The sequence below is a fragment of the Danio aesculapii genome, chromosome 24, assembly GCF_903798145.1.
Source record: "Danio aesculapii chromosome 24, fDanAes4.1, whole genome shotgun sequence".
Taxonomy (NCBI): domain Eukaryota; kingdom Metazoa; phylum Chordata; class Actinopteri; order Cypriniformes; family Danionidae; genus Danio; species Danio aesculapii.
The window spans coordinates 23,428,605-23,453,770 of record NC_079458.1 but is presented as its reverse complement, the minus strand read 5'-3'; the positions used below and the strand labels follow the sequence as shown (position 1 = coordinate 23,453,770).

At 36.8% G+C, this 25,166-nt stretch overlaps 1 protein-coding gene across 2 annotated transcripts in view; it reads left to right on the top strand.

Annotated features, from left to right (window-relative positions):
- tpk1 (thiamin pyrophosphokinase 1) overlaps positions 1–25,166 on the top strand; it is a 136,053-nt gene that overhangs the window by 75,819 nt on the left and 35,068 nt on the right. For both annotated transcript variants that reach the window (XM_056450632.1, XM_056450634.1), the window contains exons 7-8: positions 4,713–4,859; positions 9,717–9,828. In XM_056450632.1, the coding sequence (XP_056306607.1) occupies positions 4,713–4,859; positions 9,717–9,828 (259 nt within the window). The remainder of the gene's footprint in view (positions 1–4,712; positions 4,860–9,716; positions 9,829–25,166) is intronic.

Below are 25,166 nucleotides of genomic sequence, written 5' to 3'. Positions count from 1 at the left end.
ACATAATTTTCGGCTGCAGCAGGAAGGAAAAAGCTATGGTGCAACTTTGCAACAGCACTTTCAGAACGTTTATCCTTGACTTGCAGAAAATACCACTCACAATCGCTCATTCATTTGCCTATTTATTTATTCATTCATTTGTTTAATAGTGCTACATTTAATGTAGAGCTGCATAGATTATCTTTATTCACTGATTTGTTCCCACAATGGTGTTATTTAAAAAAAATGTTTTTTTTTTTTTTATTTGTATCTTTCAGTTGTTTTTGAACTTTTTTATTATCATTATTTTATTCAAGTAATGCAAATGTCTAATCAGCCAATCACATGGCAGCATTTAGGCATGTAGACAAGATCAAGATGATCAACTGCTGTTCAAACCGAGCATCAGCATAGGGAAGAAAGATGATTTAAGTGACTTTGAACGTGGCATGGTTGTTGGTACCAGACAGGCTGGTCTGAGTATTTCAAAAACTGTTGATCTACTGGGATTTTCACACACAACCATCTCTAGGGTTCACAGAGAAGGGTCTGAAAAAGTAGAACATATCCAGTGAGCGGCAGTTCTGTGGTCGTAAATACCTTGTTGATGCCAGAGGTCAGAGGAGAATGGCCAGACTGGTTCGAGATGATATAAAAGCAACAGTAACTCAAATAACCACTTGTTACAACCGAGGTATGAAAAAGAGCATCTCTGAACGCACAACATGTCAAACCTTGAGGCAGATGGGCTACAGCAGCAGAAGACCACACCGGATGCCACTCAGGAAACTGAAGCTAAAATTTGCACAGGCTCACCAAAATTGGACAATAGAAGATTGGAAAAACGTTGCCTGGTCTGATGAGTCTTGATTTCTGCTATGACATTCCGATGGTAGGCTCAGAATTTGGCGTCAACAACATGAAAGCATGGATTCATCCTGCCTTGTATCAACGGCTCAGGCTGGTGGTGGTGGTGTAATGGTGTGGGGGATAATATCTTGGCACACTTTGGGCCCATTAGTACCAATTGAGCATCGTGTCAACACCACAACCTACCTAAGTATTGTTGCTGATCACAATCATCCCTTCATGATCACAGTGTACCCATCTTCTGATGGCTACTTCCAGCAGGAAAACATGCCATGTCATAAAGTGCGAATCATCTCAGACTGGTTTCTTGAAGATGACAATGAGTTCACTGTACTCAAATGGCCTCACCAGATCTCAATCTGACATATCTGCAGCAACTACATGATGTCAATATGGTCTAAAATCTCCAAAAATAAGTACCTTGTTGAATTTATGCTAAGATGGATTAAAGCAGTTCTGAAGGCAAAAGGGGGTCCAACCTGGTACTAGTAAGGTGTACCTAATAAAGTGGCCGGTGAGTTTATGTTTTGTGTCAGACACAAACAGCAATTCACAGTTCAAAATAACTTTTTTCATGGTGTGTATTAAATTAATTGCAATCTATTTTGGTACAGTAATCCCACAAGCGCTCATTATTTCATTTTTTTGCACAATTTTCTGGTTATCTGTTTGTCTAACAATAGTTTTAAACCACTAATCAACCCTTTATTGTTGATTTTGTTTCTTCATTCATTTGTTTCATTATAAGGCATAAATGTATTTTAATTTTTTTTCCCCACAATCACTCATTAATTTGCTTGTTTGCTCATTCTCTTTATTTAGTTGTTGATTCATTCTTTCATAATTTGTTTGTCCTTTGCATTAAACATTCAGGTTTCATAATATTCATATTCTATTTCACTCCATGGCTACATTTTGTTTTTGTTCATTCAGTACTTTTAATATTTTATTTGTTAAATGTAACGCTACATAAACAAAATCCATCAGTTTGCTCTGTGATTTTATTTGTTCCTTCATTTGATTATTCCTTCATTTATTTTAGAATATTATAGCTCTGGAATATTAGTCACACTTTATTTTAATGCACAATTCACGCTAATAACAAACCATTAACTAAGACTTCTAGCTCAGTAAACTACTAATTAGCTGCTTATTAATAGTCAGGAAAGTAGTAGTTGGGTAGGATTAGGCAGGGGCGTAGCAACCGGGGGGGACGGGGGGATACGTCCCCCTCACTTTTAAAGACAGACCATTTAGAAACAGGGGATTAATAATTATATGAACGTATGATCTCATACAGTCATCCCCCCACTTTTAAAATGTCTGCTACGCCTCTGGGAATAGGGATGTACAGGATGTACACTGTAGAATAAGGCTACGTTCACACTGCAGGCAAATGTGTCCCAAATCTGATTTTTTTTTGCCCACATGTGACTTAGATCTGTTTTTGTCTGGACAGTGTGAACCTCCCAAACCACATGGAATCTGATCTTTTTAGTTCAGATTTGTGCCACTTTCATATGTAGTAATAAATCAGATCTGATGTTTTGCAGTCCGACCGCAGTGTAAACAGTTATTTAGTTATTTATCATTCTGTGCTGCAAGCATCCTCTACTCTTCAGAATCACAGTAGAAAAGCACACAGGGCTAATACTTTAGCACAAAAAGTTGGTTGTTTATTTTGAAAAGAAATTTGAACGCAAAACTGGTGCTTGTTAAACAATCATTAACCTTTTAAAGAGATTTGTTAGATTTAACACAAAAAAAATGTCCATAAAAATTGCATATATAAAATAAATAAAACACAGAGGCCTAAACAAAAGTTATATTTCACTTCAATAATTAATACATTAACAGAACCAAATAGGAAAGACTATGATATAAAAATGATGTGAATATAAAATGAACCAACTCTGCCTTCTCAGTTCAGTCTGCGGCTGCTCAATAACCCTTGATGAGGTCAGAAAGACATGCACTGCGCTTGTCATAAATCACAAATGATCAGTGTTTTCAATCACAAGAGACTTTAAATCTCGGTTTCAAATGCCGAAATACACATTAGTAGTATTAGATATTTTGTGCTGTCCATAACTGTACTTTTGTGCATGCAGGTCAGGGGTGCGTTTCCGAAAATCAACATTCAAACATCATTACAAACATTGTTAGTTGACTTAGTGTTTCCCAAATCCATTGTTCCAACAAACATTTGTAAACTGCGTCGCTAACTTGTATGCTCAGTTGCAAGCATGCAACTGCACCACTGGAGCTGTAGTTAGAAACACAGTTCCGGGCTGTGTTCTATTCCCAGTTATCTGTGTTATAGCCTCTTTATTTATTTATTTATTTATTTATTTATATGATTTATATATGAAATTACAATATGTGTTAGCTTTTGTAAGTGATTTTATGTTTTAGAATGGAATATGTAATGTTCTCAATAATATTTGTAAAGGAAACACAAGCCCTATATGTGCCATTTACATATATTTTAGGTAATATGGAAAACGAGTGGATGTTTTTACCAAAAAAAAATAAATAAATTTAATGCGCGTGCGTGTAATACAATATAATTTGTACAAAGAAATTATGGTGTTCTTCTCTAAAGAAGTTGTCACCACCCAGTTAAGAGCATCATTATGGGCGTTATACCGTAAAACTAACGTGGTTCAAACGATGGATCTGTGACAGAGAAACTACAGGTTTTGGGAAACACTCGTCACAACATCGTTCTTTTCCCAAACGATGCATCGTACTATGATAGCCGTGAGTTACGTCGTTGTTTGGGAAACGCACCCCAGTTTAGGACCATGATCTGTTCACACTGGAAATTTGATTCTGGCCACATTTATAACAACAATGTGAGCAGCTATGCAAAAAACTCAAATCCGAGGGAAAAAAAAATTCAGATTTGAGCACTAAACCTTGCAGTGTGAACGTAGTGTTAATAAACAGTTAACATTGCAATAATAGTCAGATAATAAGCGAGTAATAGATACCAAATATCTTCATGTACTTTTTCATCTCTCATTAATTTGCTCATTTATCTGTTCATTCATTTGCTTGCGTGTTTGTTCAATCGTGTATTCTGTTATTTGTTCGTTCATTTGATTAAAAGATTAATTCTAGAATTACACAATGCTCATCGACTTTGTTGCTTCTACAATTGTATTTTTATTCGTCCGTTCATTTATTTGTTTGTCTAGTCATTTTGCTTCGACTATGCAATCATTGTTCATTCCTTCATTCATTGATTTGTTCATCCATCTTAATCTAGCTTTTTGCTCCCAAAGTCACTCATTTGTTTGCTTGTTTAATAATTCATCTGATATTATTCGTTCATTAGTTTGTGCAATTTACAAACATCTGCCTAAAACACTGCTCCACTGGTGTGTGTGTGTGTTAATTTGTTTGTTCATCGCTCATGGAATTACATAAAAGTTTATTAAATGGGTAGTTCACCCAAAAAATGAAGGCTCTGTCATCGTTTACTCATCCTCCACTTGTTCCAAACCTGAGTTCCTTTCGATGTTGTACACAATAAAAGGTTTGAAGAAGTCATTGACCTCCAGTTTCCAACACCCTGCATAAATATTTCAGTTGTTTTCAACAGAATGAATAAACTTTAAATAGTTTTGAAGCACTTGAGTGTGAGTAAATGGCAATTACATGTTCATTTTTGGGTGAGCTCTCTCTTCAATGTGCTACTTTGTCTCTATAATCACTCATTTGTTAGCACATTCATCTGTCTATCAATTTGTTTGTTCAGTTGTTCGTACAACAGTACTTAACAACATCACTCATTCACCAGTTAATTTGTTTGTTCATTAGCTAATTCATTTGGTTCTTATCTCATCTCTCTGCAGATAGACAGCATCGTAACACTGGGAGGTTTAGGGGGCCGTTTTGATCAAACCATGGCCACGGTGGAGACCTTGTTTCATGCGCAAAAGATGACCGATCTGCCAGTTGTAGTTATACAAGACTCTTCTCTGGCCTTCCTCCTTAAAGAGGTAAACACCTCTGTCTCTCTCTGTCACACACATACACTTACTCATTCAGTCATTTGCATGTGTTAATCAATGTTTGCACTCTTGAGCTTTTGGAATCCTGATTGCTGCACTTAATGATCAATTGTGATATTAAGCAATTAACAAATGCAGAGACACTTTAGTGCCTCTTCTGTGCTGATTCTTGTTTGTGCACTTTGAAAATGTCACAACGCTGAATTACTGTAAAAATATATAAAAGATTGTGAATATATTCATGCGATGGTACCATGTCTTTCCAAATGCTTGGGGCCCTATCATAGACCCGGCTCAATAAGGCGCAAGACGTGTTTGCCATGATTTGTTTCTATTTTCAGACCAGCTCAACAGTAATTTTCGCGTTTTGTGCCGCATTGTTTCAATAGCAAATCCATTTGCACCACTTTGTAGATGGGTGTGCTGGTCTGAAAAGGAGGTGAGTTAAGGTGCATTGTTGGCGTTGCTAGTTTGAGGAACTGAATAGGCCGCACTACTGACCAAATAAAAGCTGGTCTAAAGTCCTGCACAGAGCGCGTTAGTTATGCTCCTATAGGTCCAAACGTTCACACATGCTTAATACACACAGGATGTACAGCAATACACTAATATTTGTACATACACACTCCACCTCGGCCTCTCCTTCCTCATCTCCTCCATGGACTGTCAACCCACCAGCTCCACCAGGCTCCCTCGTCCCCCCAGCTCTGCCTTGGTCAGTCGTCGCCCTGCTTCCACCTCTGGACTCCGCTCCTCTGGCTGCGCCTCATCCCTCCATCCTGCCATCTCCGTTGAGCTCCTCCTTTCCTCCAGCTAAGCCTTAGTCCTCTGTCGCTCTGGCTCTGCCACGAGCATCTGTATCTTTGTCGTCGCTTCGGTTGGGTGAGCCATCCGCTCCACTTCGGCCCTCCGGGACCTCGACATTACGGCTCTCCGCCCTACGGCTCTCCGTCTCCTACTTGGGCTCCACTTTCAGCTGCGGCGTCTCCCACGGTTGGCCCCCCGCAGTCGGCGACCACTCCTCCTCCATGGCTCCTCCCTCCGTCGACTCCACCCTGGGCCATCCTCCTGGCTATGTCCGGGGTCCTTCTCCTCCTGCTTCACCTCCCTTCCTGCCTTCTTCCTTCTGTGACTCCTCACTGGCCACCTCCTCTCACCCTTCATTTTGTTTAGGCACGAGGACGTGCCTTTTAAAAGTGAGGGGGGGGGGGGTTATTGTCAAGTCCTGTATTACATGTATGTTTGTTTTCACCATGTGACCTTTCTCATGTACTCCTTTGTTCTGTTTCCCGCCATTCCATCATGTTCATTACTTCCACCTGTGTCTCACCCCTGTATGTAATCAGACTCATCATCCCCAGTGTATTTATAATCCCTGTGTTTAGTCATTCATTTTCCAGTATTCTCTCTGTCTACGTTGATGCTTGTGTTCACCCCATGTCATTCCTGTGTTCTTCCATGTAAGTGTTTGATAATAAATCTACGTATTTGATACTCCTGCGATCCTGTGCCTTCCTGAAGTAAACCCAGGCGTTACAGTTAATCTGTTTATTTAATTGTTAATTACATTACATGAACTACAACTACATTATTGTTTTTTTGTTCATTCAATCATTTATTATTTTGTTTGTTAATGGAGCATTGCATTAAAAAAATCTTAATGTCAGTTTGCTTTGTGATTCATTTGATTGTTCATTTGATTATTCATTCATTTATTTTAGAATATTCTAATATCTTAATGTACTTTCTCATCGATGTTTGCTCTCTCTTCTGTGCTGATTGTGAACGTTGAAAGTTTTACTGTTAAAAAATATAAAACATTGTGAATGTTTTCATGCGATAGTACCATGCGTTCCCAAATGCATGCGTGTCTTTTATGAGCTCATATTTGCACAGAATCTCCATATAGCTTATAGAAACCCTGGTCCTTGGCAGACTTGCAGAGAAAAGACATTGTGATCTTGTTCAACTAATAAGAAAATCTTGCAAAATTGCTTCGGCTGCATTACTTTACATTCTGTATGAGAACATTTAATCAACCTCTGAGGCTCATAGAGAATATGAGACATCGAGATGATTTTGAGACTCTTAATCTATCAGCTGTTGTAATGGTCTAGAAATTGAAATGAATGCATCTCGGTCTATATAAAGATGTCCTTGACTGCTTCTGTGCCTCATAAAGAAGACTTATAAAACATGAATTCAGTTCTTTCTCTTCTCATTTGCTGCTGTTTCTGGCTTTATGCAGACAGATCAGAATTAGTTCTGAATACTTTGAAGTTTGCACAACTCATTTTTTTCATTAACATAAAGCATCTCCATTTATACATAGTACCTTGCTGAATGTGGAAGGTGGTAATTATGATTTACAGAATAGTTCTTAAAACATCCTGCCAATTTTTGAGTGTCAGTAAATTAAGACTGCTACTTTTAAGTGAGTGTGTGTATGTGGACCACACAAAATGACTTTAGAAATGTGATAATTGAAATGATCACAATGTTAAATTATGCTATTGTTTCTAAGTGAGAACTGCATTGCAAAGTTGCCAACATCTTTGCTGGTGAGAATGTTTTAAAATGCTTTTTAAACTGATTTCGTTAATGCTGTTGGTCTGCTGTAGAGGATATTAAGTCTGTTTATTTACAGTCTCTGTCCTTATACTTATCAGGTACTTGCAGAAGTGCAAGTTCAACAGCACACCTGCACCCTAAATAATCAAAGAAACAAACATTAAAATGAGTGACTGGTTGTTGGGTACAATAGACTTACTAAAGCACAAGGGTATCCTGTCAGGTCTTTGCAACCAGAAGGTCAACTGTGGTAGAGGTGCATTTGCATTGCATTGTACACAGATGCATTTAAATCTGTGTAACTGTAGACCAATCAAGGCATCTATGATGACCTCTGTCCACCCTCGAAAGTGCCTGCAACTGGCACACATGTGTTGGAACTTGAACTTGGAGAACTGGAAAAAGGTTGCCTGGTTTGTAGAGTGCCATTTTTTCCAGCCTGATCTCACGAGGAAACTAATTCAAACGAATTAAATTCAATTCATATTTATTTCTATAGCACTTTTACAATGTAGATTGTGTCAAAGCAGCTTAACATAGAAGTTCTAGTAAATTGAAACTGTCTCAGTCCAGTTTTCCGAGTTGAAGTTCAGTTTAGTTCAGTTCAGTGTGGTTTACATTTCACACAGTCCAAACACTGGAGAGCAAATCCATCGATGCACAGCCCCACAAGTCCCAAACCAACTAAGCTAGTGGCGACAGTGGCGAGGAACAAACTTCACCAATTGACGAAAGTGAAAGGAAAAAACCTTGAGAGAAACCTAGCTCAGTTGGGCATGACTGAATGTCCATCGTGGAGAACTGCAGGCGTGAGTAGGTCACCGGCAGGTAATCATACTGGCCCACGGGATCAATGCGAAGACTCGTTTGTCACTGTGGTCTTTCAGGAATCAGTCTCATGCTCTCCCTTCCTTCATGACAGCCACAGCGTCAGCTCAGGATATGGCCTGCTCCAGGATTATGGAAACCTTGGCAATATTTCTTCACAGGTCTTGGATCACATCAATATCACTGGATATTTTCTAGAAGCCTTGGGATGAGTATCCCCAGGTGGAAATAGAGAATAAAGTAAATAATTAGCGTAGCTGCTGTTCATAATGTATTTAAACACGAAATGCAAAAATAAAGTGCTATAAATGAAAATAGTAGTTAAATAAACAAACAGAAACAAGCATGTAAAGCATATGAGTCAAAGCATATAATTCAGAGTTCAGTTATATGAAAATGTAGGGGAAGCAGTGGAATCAGGATGCATTGTAGGACATTGACAAGCTGGTCAAGGATGTAGGCAAGAAATAGTGCTATGGGCAATGCCTGGCTGGGAAACTTTAGGTTTGACTATTTGAGTTTTCTTAAATTTGAGACATGCTAAACACAACTTAACACCGTTGAAGATTAGTTGGTCACACTTTATTTTGACGGTTCAGTTGTTGAATTGGTTAGGGTTAGTGTAAGTTGACATGTAATTGCAAAGTTTCATGTAGTTAAATTTCTGTTTAGCAGCACTATCAACAGATATTAAGCAGACAGTCTACTAATACTCAAATGGACCATCAAAATAAGGTGTTAGCAACTAGTTATCTTCTCTGGTAGAAGAGGTCTCCTGATTAGTTAATCGGTAATGGTTTGAGGAGCACAATGTTCATGCCCAGATCTTAATGCAAACGAGGGTCTGTTGGATGTTTTTGACCTGTAGTTTTGATCCACGTGGCTCCAGCTAATATTTTACAGTACCTTCTGGGTCTGCGCCTGATAAAATTAAGCTGATTATATTGGAACCAGATACCACAGGACATCCTCAGGTGTAGAATCTATGACTTGGTGATTTGACACTGCTTTGAAAGCACACATCATATTACACAGGGGGACATAATGTTTTAGATCGTTGCTCTTTCAAAATGTGAATGTTGTTATAAAGTAAGAGCTAAATTCTTAAGGACAACAGCTTTCTGGGCACAGGAGTGTACACCCTGTTTTAGGACTTTGGAATCCTATGGGAGAAACTGCAGTAAATGGTCAAATCATTTTCTATACAAACAAGTGTGTTTGTGGACAAACATAAAATAAAAAAACAAGAAAATGCCAGTTTCCAACATCAAGCAACATTACAAGCTATTTTCATCTCTGAAAATTAATGAAAGTGAATGAGACCTGAAGTCTTGAGCCAATAAGTTGCCAATGGCTGCGCCCGGTTGTACAAAGAAAAAAGCTCTTCAAACTGAGTGTCAGTCACATTCAATAAACTTCTCCTGCACTTTTTCTTCACACGTTTAGGGCCGACATCACCAGCTGAATGTGAACACCGGCATGGAGGGTAAATGGTGCAGTCTGATTCCTGTGGGCTCTCCCTGTCTCACCACCACTTCTGGGCTTAAATGGAACTTAGGTGAGTTGCACGCCTTCAGGCCACAGGTCTGTCCACCCACTCACACACGCCACAAAACACACACACACGGCTATCCCAGAGGACCGTCTCCCAGCCTGTGCCATCCTCTGTGCTCCATTTACATGGCCCTGTCCTAGATAGGAGACATTCATTACCCCCGACAGCTCAAATCTCCAGCAAACTCTCACTGATGCTACAGCTGATGCAGTTTGTCAGGCCTAGATTTAGAAGGAGCTCACATTTACATCAGTGGATTTTAGCCTCTCAATAGCGTTTGCTTTTGAATTGTTCATTTTGTTTTTATAAAAACACTATTTCCTCTAGGGATGGCCCATTGAGAGGTTGCCTCTCACAGATTAAACAAAAGAAAAGAAACAAACAAGTGTTGGGGACATTGGTTTTGTGCTGTGTACTAGATGTACTGCACCTTGCAATCCATCTTCACTTTAACGGTGGACAGTTTGTACTGTTATATGAAGGAGAATGGAGGATTTTATGCTTTTGTGATATTGAATGTGAAGTGTATAATTTGTTGCACGACCGAGATCCCCAAATTCTTTGCAGAAAACAGTGTTTACACACACGTTTCGACTCCAGTCTTCCATTGTTCGACCAAACAGATGGTTTAAATAACGTACACACTACGCCTCTAAGTATCAACTTGACTTTTTTTCTTTAGAGCCGATTCAAACTTTGGCCATCTAAAAGCATGCTGTTAGTCTCTGTAGTGGTTTTGAAGGGTTGTAGCTCTGAGTGGGTGAAAGTGGGCCGCCTCCTACGTGCATTAAATGTTAAAGGTGTGCCAAACGACGGCTCTGACTGAAGACATTAGAGGGAATAGTAATGTAGCCCAACTGTTTGCCTTTGATCTGCTAATGCGAGCTGTCAACGGGAATAATCTCCAGCAAGTTTGCAGCAGAGGCTGGGGCTTGTGGTGAAAAAGCAAGCTCCACTCCTCCTGTTAAATCCTGAAGAGGGCACAAGCAGTGTTGTTGTGCTGGGGCCGAAGTGACAGATACATGACTGGGAAGTTTAGCTTTATTGTGTCAAGGCTTGACGTATCTGCCAAAAGCAAACTTTCCAGAAGATTGTAAATATTGCAGACTGTAACATTTGACCTTGGCTTAAAATCAAAAAGCTTAAGTTTTTCCATCACAAAACTAGCTCTATATGTAAGGCTTCTTGTTTGCGCTTTTCCACTGCATGGTACGGCATTGTTCGATTTGGTTTGGCTGACTTTTGGGGATTTTCCACTGTGCACAGTAACTGGTTCCTGGTTGCTTAGTACCACCTCAGTTGAGGTTCCAATCGATTCGTACCATTACTTAAATTCAATTCATGTTTGTTTGTGCAGCGCTTTTTACAATGTAGATTGTGCCCAAACAGCTTTACATAGTTCTAGTAAAGTCCAGATTTCAGAGTTGAAGTTCAGTTTAGTTTAGTTCAGTATGGTTTAAATTTCACTGCTGAAAGTTCAAACACTGTTCAAACACTGAAGAGCAAATCCACCTGTCTCGAAATGTGACGTAAAGACTGTTGATTACTGAGTGGTGTAATCACCAGTGTCATCACCAGTGTTTGGCAATAACGCGTAACTAGTAATGCGCTACTGTAACGGCATTACTTTTGACAGTAACTAATACTGTAACGCATTACTTTTTAAATATTGTAACTCCGTTAACGTTACAATATGATGCGTTTGTCCGCCTTTTGGCCGCGGTCTAGTCCACATCTTCCTGTTTACAGTGGCGATGCATTGTGGGATTGGTGGATGCCAGCCAACCACCGTAAATATGCGTCGTGTATGAGGCGCCAGACTGGACAAAAGTCAGGCGTAAGCAGAGACAGAATGCGCGCGAGGTACACCAAGTGCATGCAACGGGTGCCTGCAAGAGAGGCCAAGTGTGCTTGCGAGAGAGACCGTGTGCTGGCAACAGAGACCGAATGCACGCGGGGTAGACCGAGTGTGTGTGCACGAGAGACCAATAGACTATTAACGTCACTATTATTAATTACTATTACTAATACTACTTTGTTTGTTGTTTCAAATAAATATGCACACATTTGTTATCTGTATCCTCCTGAGACCCCGCCCATTGACTTGTGTCCTCTGTAGTGGACATTGTGTTTTCATGAATTTTCTTTGAATTCTTTGAGCTACTCTGTCAAGTCCTGTTGTACTGCTCAGAGGACATCCTGAGCTTTCTAGTGATATGTCATTTGATTGGCTGGCATGCTAGGAACCACTTCTTACACTGCATCCAAAATGGCCGATATACAAAAAAAGCACATTTTATAGGAAGGAGAGAGGCATGTAAAATTTAGCTTTTTAAATGTTTTTTTTACTATTATTATTACATATATATTTGTTTATTAAAGTGTCAGAAACAATACATTTAGTTTTCAAAGCTGTTAACTTGTTTGTGTTTCAAAATATCATTCTTTTTTAAATGTCCACTATAGTGGACACCAGGACCATCTTAATGCAATTAATGACTGCATGTTGCAGGAGGCAGAACTGAAGCAGAGAGGATTCTTTATAAGGTAGCTGAGGGAGACTCTGATTTAGAGACTGACAGTGAGACAATTAGAGACTTAAAGACAATTAGAGAATGACAATCAGTTTTAAATCACTTTTATGTTAAATTTGTTTTGGATTAACATCGCTTCTGCCAATAAACAAATTAAAGAATAAATAATGTTTTCTTAAGGATAAAAATCCATCACAGCCAATGCTGTAAACCATATAGGGACACATTATTTAAACATTCTAATAATAACAGAGGCTACAATTAACAACAGAGCCCAAACTCAAATAAATCAACACAATAAATAATTAGTTAACATCTAAACTCAAATGAATAGTTTGTAATTCTACTTAAACACATTTTTAAAACTCTTTTTCATTAAATTTTGTTTAACAAAAGGTTCAAATATAAACATTCAGGCTAATTGTAGTGCAGATATTTAGAGATGTCTATAAAGGTCCTTTCTCTAGTAAACTAATGAGCAGTGGACACTGAATGACTTGTTTGAGGTCAATTTAATGGTACATGACATTTTGTTTACAAGCTGTTTTACTATGGTCATTTTGCAGTTTAACACAGAATGAGTGATTACAAGAGATGTAAGATTGTACACGTAGACTTGAACTATTACATTGCATTACAAAAGTTGCTAATACAATTGCCAAAGTATGAAAGGTTAGATGGCATGTGCATTATATACTGTAATGTCCAGTGATTTTTTTTTTTTTTATCATGTATCAACTGAAACAGCATTAAATAAAATTTTAATCTTGGGGTTTTAAGAAACTATTGTTTTGTAAATTAAGAAATCAGAAGTTCCAAATGAAGTTGCTTTAGAAAAGTATTTATGATCAAGTTTGCTTTAGCTAACAAAATCGGTTCATTTTAGGATAGTTTGTTCGGTGGTATTCTATTTACAAAAGTGATAGAGTATTTAACACCCCTCACCAGACATGTAATAGCTGAACTCCCAAGGTACTTGTAACAATAAACGTAATAATCAATATTTCAAATAAAAATCAAATATGTTTTTAGTTCGATCTAACAGTTAGGTACAGAAATTTTAACACGGGCTCATTCTGAAAACCTAGCCCTATATACATTTCTGGAGATCGCGAATTATGTAGCCAGAAGTATATATGGCTGCATTTTGTCTTTAAAATGAACACTACGGGGCGATGTGACGCCGTTCCTTTTCGTGCTTACCAGCTGACCGCTTACCTCCATGTGGACGGCTTTTCCGCTGTTACCAGTTTGTCCAGCAGCTTGCCATATACGCTGGCAGACTTGAGACACAGAGGGGGGCTGACCATGACGATGAAGTTTGAGTCCAGCAAAGAACACTTCCAGAAAACAGAAACCCAAAAAAAAAAAAAAAAAAAAAAACGAGAAAATTACAGAGTGAGAATGCGGTAAAATCTAAAAATGTAGTAAAAATCAGGCTTCTTTTGTTTTTCTGGATTGCTTTTTAGAACTGTCGTTTGGGTTTAGGGAAGTGGGAGGGCGGGTCAATCTGTACTTTTGAAAACTATTGGTTGGGTTTAGGGAAGGAGGAGAGTGGATCAGTCGATTGGTTGGTCAGTCAGTCAGTCAGTCAGTCTACAGCGGCCTCTGGTGGATTTATGCAAGAACAGCTGTCATGAATGGCACTCAAAAAGCATACACAGCGGCCTCTGGTGGATTCGTGAAAAAAAAACTGCAAACAAAAACATAGCTCCTGGGATGTACAGTATTTGGCGCTCTCCAGAAATTTATATGGCAGTACGTATGGGAGTCCTCGTTGAGAAATTTGCATCAGATTATATTTAATTCACATTGTATATATTTATACAACATTTTTAATTTGAACATCCTCATGGGCATTTTTGTCTTTGTCATTTAATTTAAACAGCATACATTTTTGGCGAATTTATTATTATTATTATTATTATTATTATCATCATCATCATTATTATTGACATAGTAACACCCTCTTTTCTTTTCCATGTGTTCTTTCATGGACAGATCTCAGATCATAAGGACAAATTGACCCAAACTCTTTCAGGTTTCTGTTTTTCTTTTTTTTTTTTTTCAGGTTTGGCCTGTGATGCAAATTATGCTGTTGTTGTTTGTTGTTTTGTCATTAAAACAGTGATATTATTTAAACAAACTGTAGTTTAAAAAGTTGAAATTATTGATTATTTGATAATTATCATCAGGACAGATGCTGCAAAAACATGTCAGTGAAAGTAATAATTGTAAACAATAAATATAAATAATGTCAGTGTCAAAAAAAAATCTACTGTATATGTGACACTGACATTATTTACCACTCTGTACAACTGATAAATAAAAAGACCATACTGCTGCGAACAGGCGATATTTTCAAAGTGAGATTTATGAAAGCTGCATGACAGCTGAGACGGCACTTAGTATAATATGCACTTTGAAAAAGTACAAGTAATGAACACAAAAATGATATAACATGTATTTCTGTCACATCTCTTGGTGCTGTGTTTATTAGTCTCGTTTTGTCTCATTACACTCAGCCCTTGCCCAGACTCCCTTGAGCCTTGAGTGTGATAACGAGAGAGAAACATTCTGAGAGATAAACTACCAGTAATCACTTTTGTAATTTCCTGTATGAATTTGAATAATTCTGCCTTTGGGCTTTTATAAATATCTCTCACAGTCTAGAACAGTTTGTGGATGGTCTTAAATTTTGTTTCATTATTTTATATTACATAGTATATACAGTGCTCAGCACATACACCCCTCACAAATCATTCATTCATTGGCTTAGTCCCTTTATTGATCTGGGGTCGCCACAGCGTAATGATCCGCCAACTGATCCAACACATGTTTTACGCAGCGGATGCCCTTCCAGCTGCAACCCATCACTGGGAAACATCCATACACACTCATAAACTACAGAAAATTTAGCTTACCCAATTCACCTGTACCACATGTCTTTGGACTGTGGGGGAAACCGGAGCACCTGGAGGAAACCAACGCAAACACGGGGAGAACATGCATAGGAAGCTATACAATAAAACTAGGTTATCTAACAAAATAACTTAAGATAATGGTCCAAAAACTAGTACTACCAAATGTATATGTTATAGAAAAATATTAAACACAAATATTTTAAAAAGGAAGCAAGAGAAGCAAAAAAAATTGTAGGTTGTTTTTTTTTTTTTTTTTTTTTTTTTTGCTTGAATTTAATTGTATAATCATTCAATTTGTTGACAATCTTCAATTAGTTTGGTGACTAAAATATTATTTTAATAAATACATCGGTTTAATAAATATGTTTTGTTTAAATGCACCAAAATACATATTCACAGAGAAATGGATAAAAATATTCATTTCCAAAATGGGGTGTACTCTATTATGCTGAGCACTGTATAATAAAAACTTTCACAGCATACCATTTCTTTTCACTTGTAAGATTTATTTATTTATTATTACTATTATTTTTTTTTTATTATTATTTAGTTGGAAAATCAATAGTTATTTGTATTTAGTTTTTACATTGTGTTTCTTTCTAGATATCTTGTTAATAAGATAATAATAAAAATAAATATTGAACTGCTTTATCAAACATTTATAGCTCCTTCCTGCTCTGTTTACTCTTTGAGAACGATGATTAGAGGTTTCTGAATTAATTATAATTAATTCCTGCAGTTCCTGATTATTACACAAGCTTGTTCACTCAGTTTTGGTGTGTTTTACTTTTATTTTCTTTATCCTGAACACATGAATACTGCATTCAGCAAACATAAAAAATATATGAATATCTGTTAGTCTCCAGGGATCAGTTCTTCATACCTCGCTTAAATGATCTAAGATAATTTGACAGATCCTGGATCTTTTAATCTTGATAACTGATCTTTGGCTAATTTGGTTCTTCAAACAAGTTCGCGAATCAGATTAAAATGTCTGGATGAAGTGATCTAAGATTGTTGCATGTGTTGTGAAGGACAAATCTATCGATCCTCAAAATCATGATCAGCAATGGAATGATTGGCTGATGGCACAGCAGCGTAATGACATCATCCGATTAATATTCAATCATCCATGTGAGCAAAATGATATAAAATTCGTAGTAAATGGTTTGTTAAATATGACATGCAATAACTTTCCACCTTTGTTGTGGGCTGCCGGCTTTACACTCTCATGTGTCAAGAGTATTAAGCAATTTATTTAGTTTTACATTTAAAGCAGATTTCCTTTATTATAGAAGCACAGGCTTATTTAAATTTCTTAATCTGCGTAAGGAATAGCTGTTTAATAGCCCTTCCAGCCACAACCCATCACTGGGAAACATACACACACACACACACACGCACACACACACACACACACACACACGCACACACGCTCTCATACACTACGGTCAATTTTACCACATACCCAATTGACCTGTGTGTGTATGTGTATGTATATGTATATATATATATATATATATATATATATATATATATATATATATATATATATATATATATATATATATTAGACATACATGCGTACATACACGCACATATATATAATTATACACTGTGTGTATACATATATATATATATATATATATATATATACATGCATACAAACTTATACATATATATATATATATATATATATATATATATATATATATATATATATATATATATATATATATATATATATATATATATATATATATATATATATACAGTTGAAGTCAGAATTTCTAGCCCCCCTGAATTATTTGTCCCCCTGTTTATTTCAACACATTTCTAAACATAATAGTTTTAATAACTCATTTCTTATCTCTGATTTATTTTATCTTTGCCATGATGACAGTAAATAATATTTGATGAGATATTTTTCAAGGCACTTTTAAACAGCTTAAAGTAACATTTAAAGGCTTAACTGGGTTAATTAGGTTAACTAGGCAGGTTATGGTAATTAGGCAAGTTATAGTATAACGATGGTTTGTTCTGGAGACTATCGAAAAAATGTAGCTTTAAGGGGCTAATAATTTTGACCTAAAAATGGTGTTTAAAAAATTTAAAGCTGCTTTTCTTCTAGCTGAAATATAAAAAAATTTTACTTTCTCCAGAAGAAAAATGATTGTCAGACATGCTGTGAACTTCCTTGCTCTGTTAAACATCATTTGGGAAATATTTAAAAAAGAAAAAAAAATTCAAAGGGGGGCTAATAATTCTGACTTCAACTGTATATGTATATACAAGTAATCCACCAGTACTTAATAGCATGAATAGTGATCTAATCTAAAGAGTTATTTCTAGTATTTTTACAAAACCATCTTAAACATTAATGAATGTTTCTAGATAATAAGTGCAGGATTCTGTGAGTTGAGCTTCTCCCAATAGCCTGAGGCTGACGTACAGTTCAGCAGGACGTAAAAGAGTTTTCCACCTGTTTTCACTGGAGTAACTCCATCTAGTGCTTCCTCTGGGGAAAAAGACCTGCCAAGACACTTAACCTTAAGCAATTTACCACCAGCAGCTAGATGACACTTATAACCCTAATAAACAGCCCTCATATACACACACACACGTAAGACATTGCAGATGTGGATAAGTGAAGGGTAGTTCTATGTGTTTATAAAACCTTTGGGAATACATTAACGAATGCATGATGGGCAAAAATGTCAGGGTGAAGAAATCACTGTAGCCCCACAACCCATGGATTGTGTTCATATGGCTGCATGTATTACAGTTATTTGCAATAACAAGCAGCAAAATCTTAAAGGCACGACTGCTGTTGTCTGTGGAAGTGTCAACCTGCTTCAATGCAAACGTAAAACTAAGAGCTTACAGTATTAGATTTAGTGTCGAATGTAGAATTACATGGTGGTTGACCTCGGTTAGCAATGTTCAGTTAGGAGAAAGACAAATGAACACATTTCTGCAAGAATTTTCTTAATACTTTGAAGAATAATATGTGGTTCAAACATTGTATCCTTAAGGCGGTGCCATGTATCAGGATGATAATGCACCAATACACACAGCTAGACTGGTGACAGAGTGGTTTGATGAACATGAAAGTGAAGCCAAACATTTCCCATGGCCTGCACAGTCACCAGATCCTAATATTATTGAGCTACTCTATAGTGTTTTGGAGAAACGAGTCAGGAAACCTTCCTCCACCATATTATTTGTATTTGCCTTGAGGACAGTACATAATATTTTCTAGTTATTTTGATAGATACTAGTTTTCAGCTTAAAGTGCAATTTAAAGGCTTAAGGTAATTAGGTTAACTAAGCAAGTTAGGTTAATTAGGCAAGTAATTGGGCAACAGTGATTTGTTCTGTAAACATTTTAATAAAAAACCTAAGGGGATAACAAGTAAGAAAATAAGACTTTAGGAGATTATGGGAAATAATATGATAATGTCCTTGCAATATTAAACATTTATTAAGAAAAGAATAAACGTTTCACAGGAGGCAAGGCACGTTTATTTATATAGCACATTTCATACACAGTGGCAATTCAAAGATCTTTACATAAACAGGAATAAAAGAGACAAGTATAAGAAAATAAAAACAAATAATTAAAGTGGTTAAAAAACAGATTAAAATGGGTTGAAGTAGATGAAGGCGCATTTACCGTTTTGACTAAACCCTTGGAATTTCTAGTTTATATGATCCTTAAGATCTGAGTGATCTGTTAGGTTTGTATTCAGTGAGAAAGTCTGTAATGTATTGAGATCCTAGGCCATTTAGTGATTTATAGACAAGTACTAATACTTTAAAATCTATTCTGAATGTAACTGGGAGTTGTAAAGACCTGTCATTGTAAAGACCTGAGGACATGTGATGTACTCTGATTTTCTGGTTCTGGTCAGAATCCTGGCCACAGCGTTGTGGATGAGCTGCAACTGTCTGATTGTCTTTTTGAGAAGTCCATTACAGTAATCCACCCTGCTGGTGATAAAAGCATGAACAAGTTTCTCTACGTCCTCACTGTAAACAAATCATCTAATTCTTGCAATGTTTTTGAGATAATAGTAGGCTGATTTAGTTACTGCTTTGACATGACTACTGAAACTCATATCTGACTCCAGAATCACACCAAGATTCTTGACCTTATTTTTTTGTTGCTTGGCCCTTAGAGCCAAGGCACACATTCACATTGAGAACCTCATCTATGTTCCCAAACGCAATGACTTCAGTTTTCTCTTTGTTTAACTGAAGAAAGTTTTGCTACATCGAATTGTTAATTTCATCAATGCATTGGCAGAGGGTGTTAATGGGGCTGAAGTCATTCAGCAGTAAGACTAAGTAGATCTGAGTGTCATCAGCGTAGCTTTGGTGGGAGATTTGGTTCTTTCTCATTATTTGGCTCAGTGGGAGCATATAAACGTTGAACAGAATGGCTAACAATTATGCTTTCATGTAATATGGAATGCATTTATGATCTGTAAATATTGAATAGCATGTATGTTTTGTTATTTTGCTGAGGGAAAAAAATTCTTGCAAAGAACTAACAAACTGTAAATTCCCGTTTTTCCTCATTTTAAATATGCAGAAAACGGAAACCCCATTTATTTGTAGAAACTTTGTGCTTGGAATGTTTAAGAGTGCTGGTTTAAAGCTATTAAGGCTATGAATTTCATATTGTTGCATGTTCTATGAGCTCTGTGGCTTGGGATACACCCATAAGCCCTTGCGATTTGAATAATTTAATTTGTGCTTTGGCTCAAAGCATGGTAACTTATGGGGATGTGTAAATAATTGCTAATAGGATTCATAACTGCTTTAGGTCTGTTTTGTGCTTTTGATGAAGCCTCTTCTAAATAGTTCTGTTTAGTGATTAACATTCTCTTGTAGCATTCTAATGTAGCTTTTGGCCTCTATACTGCCACTGGAAAAAAAGAAGCTTGTTACTGTCAAAAAATAGCTAATAAATTGTAGCTTGTGAAAATGTGAACTTTACTGACCCCTTTAAATACAACGAATTCACTGAAAAAATGTAAACTTTGTAACATGAGGTGTTATCCTGCTCAATGTATCACAAGATGTGACTCTATGGTTATGACTCATTACAGGTGCCATAGAATTCACTGATACAATATGTTTAATTGTTATCTGCCATCTACATATAATGCATGTGGCTTAGTTAAGAGCAAAAACTCTCAAGAAACAGTTTTGCATTTCCATTTATAAAATTGTCCCTAGAATGAAAAGTTTGGATTTTACCCAGTTGAAAGAATATCTTGAATATTAATGAGCTCTTTTCAGACGCTCCTGCTGCTTATCTCAATCACTGATGTTCACATAGCCTAATGTACTCTTAACTACACATGTGAAAAATATACATACAGTACTTCCCACAGGTTTGAAATATACTTGCGGTGGTGGTCGGATTGAAACACACCTTTTACCCACAGCACATAAATAGTTAACTATATACGACAAACAAAATTTAATTAGATTTTTTACACTGTTTTTATTATTATCTGTACCGCATGTCTTTGGCCTGTGGGGGAAACCGGAGCACCTGGAGGAAACCCACGCAAATGCAGGGAGAACATGCAAACTCCACACAGTACCGCCAACTGACCCAGCCGAGGCTCGAACCAGCGTCATTCTTGCAGTGAGGCGACAGCACTACCTACTGCACCACTGTGTTGCCCGCCAAAGCATTTTAGATGTACAAAATATGTAATGTATTGACATCATCAAATTAATAAAATATACAGCAAATGAGAAATAAATGACAGAAAAAAAAGGAATAAAAACAGACAACATCTCTAAAAATTATACAAGAATAAAATGTGTAGATTACTTAAATAAGACAAGTGAGTTAATTGACCATTTTTAATGGTGTACAAATATTCTGCAGCCAATTTAGATGTCATTTTATCCTCTCCAAATATTTTGTCAAGTTTTAGATTCGTTTAGATTAAAGAATCTATTATTTAATGTCTCTCTCGCTCTGACGGCTGTGCACATAAAATTAACGACAGCTTAGAAAACGACAGCAAAACCAAATCCTGAACATTTTAGTAGATTTAGAAACCCTGGCCTGCAGAGCATGTGAGACTGTCTGTGGGAGTGTTGACAGTTCTCACACACAGAGAACAAGCCACATGAAAAGGGTAAAGGAGAGAAGATTTTCCACTACCTTATCACTCGCGGATGTTTGTTTATATTGGGCGGATACAAAATAGTGTAAAAGGTTGATAACAACAACAGTAAAAAAAAAGTGTCACTAAATATGCTTGGGTGGTCGTTAATATACCTGGGCGGCCTGCCCAAGTAAAGTCTGTGTGTGGTAAGCATATTTAAGTTGTGAAAAAGTATTTTAACAAATTGAGTAGATGCCTTAGTCAAATAACAATAGTATCTAACTGAAAAGATAAAGAAAGGAGTGACTGAGCTATTTGTAAGCAACCAGAGTAACAGTTTGGAGTTGGGTTGTGGATGAAATATAGGCAAAATTATAATTCTATCCAATAAATGGTCTGACATAGATATACTGTATTTAGAGTTGTATTTTGGAAGTTTAACATATGTGAAAACACTGGGAGGAATTACTATCAACCAAACAGATTAAATGATGACCAATTCATAAGGAAGGCAATAAACAGATGTTTCATGACGTTTATTGCCTTCCTTTTACTTCAGAAATATCACCATAAGAGCTGAATGATAAGACACAATGCATAAATGTGCGTTAAAACTCATTCAACATGTGTCTGTTGCCCCATTACAAACATGCATAGCAAGTGTCACAATATACACGTTAAACTTACCAAAAAAGACCATATCCCTCTTTGGGTGGCATTAAATAAACTTATAATCTGTTGTTTCCATATTTAGTGATCTGCCAAGCTGGCTGAGATGTGATGAGATGAGATGAGATGAGATTCTCAGTGCCTGTTGCATTAATGTTACCTAGTCACTTCTGGTCATGTCTACAGCTTTTTTACAAAAAGAGTTTTCCTCGCCTTCATTTAAAAAAAAAATTCTGTCTTGTGCTGTTTTGCCCTCTTCTGTTGCCATTGCTTATCTTCTTCAAGGTTTAATGGGTTTTGTTAGAGAAGCTCTTCTGTAGACCTCAGCTGTTACAAACGGTTATTTACTGTCAACCTAAATCAGCCATTCTTCTCTGACCACTGCCATCAATAAGGCTTTATTTTTGCCTACAGAATTGATGTTCACTACAGATGACCTCTTTATTGTCTTTAGACCCTGGAGAAGCTCATGCATAAAAATTGATTTGCAGTTTTTGAAACACCAGTCTATCTGGCACCAACAACCATGCCACTTCAATCATCTTTCTGGTGCATTCTGATACTCGCTATAAACATTTTCTGTAATTTGATTGGTTGATTAGATATTTGTGTTAATGAACAGATGTACCTAATAAAGTGGTAACTAAGTTTTCCACAGCTAAAGACTTTTTCACACCAAGGACAATTAGTAAAACTAAATAACTACAATTAAATAGTTGTAATAATATTTCTAATCCAATGAGGATAAAAGTTCCACAACTAAATCTGATTAAACAATGGTATTGTGAACTTTTTAGAAGGATTTCCTCCAAATAATGATTGATCAAATTGAGCCAGTTAGAATTCACTTGCTTTTAAAGACAATTATTTTTGTTGCTTTTGCAAGAGTTTCTTCTTATGAAAATGAATTATTTCTGTCATAGCTGAATCAGTTATTCAGAACTGTTAGCTAGTCTTATTCTCTAGTGGACATCAGGGTTAGAACCTCAAAGCGGCACTCATTCAACCTGTTCGATCCATCTTTTGTAGAGCAAGCCAGGATATTGCTTCCCTCCTCTTCAGCAGCACCTCTGCAAATGATGGCACTTCGAACAGAAGCCCTATACTAACCCAGGATTGCGACATATCTTGCACAAAGCGATGCTTCAGCTCAAATGGTCAAGGTTTCTGGTGCTTACTGAATACAATTTTTGTGTCTGCTGAAAAGCACGGTTTGCGTGAGATGTCATTGACGGCAGCGTCTTCCCAGAGGTTATGAGTAATTCATTAAAGTCTGTTTAATGGACGCCCGCTGTGGCCCTGAGTGATTTAGAACCTCAGACGCTCATTCTTGGTAATAGCAGCAGAATGGGATGACTTTACGGCCCATTACTATTCTGCTCCCTTGATATTGCTGTAGGGGTAGGTATTAAGGGCAAATATTAAAGTTAGTCATCAGGCTGGGCAAGGAGACACATTCTGAGATGATAATCACAGAGCCATTTTGATTTTTGACAAGAACTTCATAAGGCACTTAAAGGGAGTCTTGCTGGCACCTGAAGAGACCTATAAAATTTAGATGAGTTCAGGCATGTAATGTTGCATGTTCTGTTCAGATTCACGTTGACGAGCCATTTAGAACAGCTGACTTTGATGCACCTCCAGAATATTAAAACTGAATGACTGCAATTTGAGTTCTTAAGTTCATGTGTGCATATAATGGGTTGTCATTTTAGGACTGTTTTATTTTTTAGGGTTTGAAACTGCCTGTTATAGTGGGGGGGGGGGGGGGGAATTTTAAAGTTACTTTGAAATTGTAGCTTGTGAAACTGTTATTAAAGTCAGAATGAAATCAAAATGTACTCTTCTCATTGTTATATGTATATAGTGCAGCTTGTTATAAACAGTTTTTCTGTGCACTTTATTATTTTGAAAAAGTCATTTGTCCTTATAATATATATATTGCCTGTTTTTTTCTCGTGTTTTTTTTTTTTTCTCTTTTTTTCACTTTTGTCAATTGGTGAAGTTTGTTCCTTATCACTGTTGCCACTGGCTTGCTTGGTTTGGGACTTGTGGAACTGCGCATTGTCAGATTTGCTCTTCAGTGTTTGGGCTTTCAGCAGTGACATTTGTTTTACAATGAACTGAACTAAACTGAACTTCTGAAACTGAACTCTGAAAATTGGACTGATGCAGTTTCAGTTTACTAGAGCTGCTTCTATGTTAAGCTGCTGTGACACAATCTACATTGTAAAGACGCCATAGACATAAAGTTGAATTAAATTTAATTGAATTCCACTTCTGATCACATGGAAATTCTTTAGGACGGGTTTATCAGTGTGTGTCTCGTTTCTGCTCTGCTTTTATCCAAATGATCAATCGTCCTCCATTTTGTTAGCAACACCCATCATTCAACGATCCAGTCAGTTCCAAAAGGACAAAATCATGCACCACCTTACTTATTTTATTATTATATTTATTTCATAAACCATTATAATCAGATGTTTTATCAACTTGAATAGTCAGATAGATAATAAATTAACAAATTACAACATGATAGCACACAGGAATTGTTTCTACCGTGATTTCACACTTTGAGCATGTCGTTATGTTTCTAGCATGATTTAGCATGCTGGCTGCATATTTAACATATTTCTATTGTGACACTTTCAGCATTTTAATACATTTCTTCATGTTTCTAGCATGATTTAGCCATAGACTGTAAAAGATATGGTTGTAGTATTCGTGACGTCACCCATAGGTTTCTAAAGAGCTTAAATGAATGCTACAAGCGTCATCGCTCTAACCGGTGGGAACCAAATAAGGGCAAAGAGGCGGAGCATAAGCGGAGCTACAGATGCCTGCTAGCATTTTGCTTCGACAGGCTTTTCTTTGGGAGAAATGCTTAATAATTTATTACCTGCGACTCGTTTGTGTTCTGACCACTTGTGCTTGGTTGTATACTACATCAATAAAGTGTTTCGTCTTTAAAAAACACTGTTGTAATACATTGAGCCACTAAACATTGTTCTTATGACGTCAAGAGGAAAGCGTGAATTATTTCCAAATACTTCAGATATAGTCTGTGTTAGTAA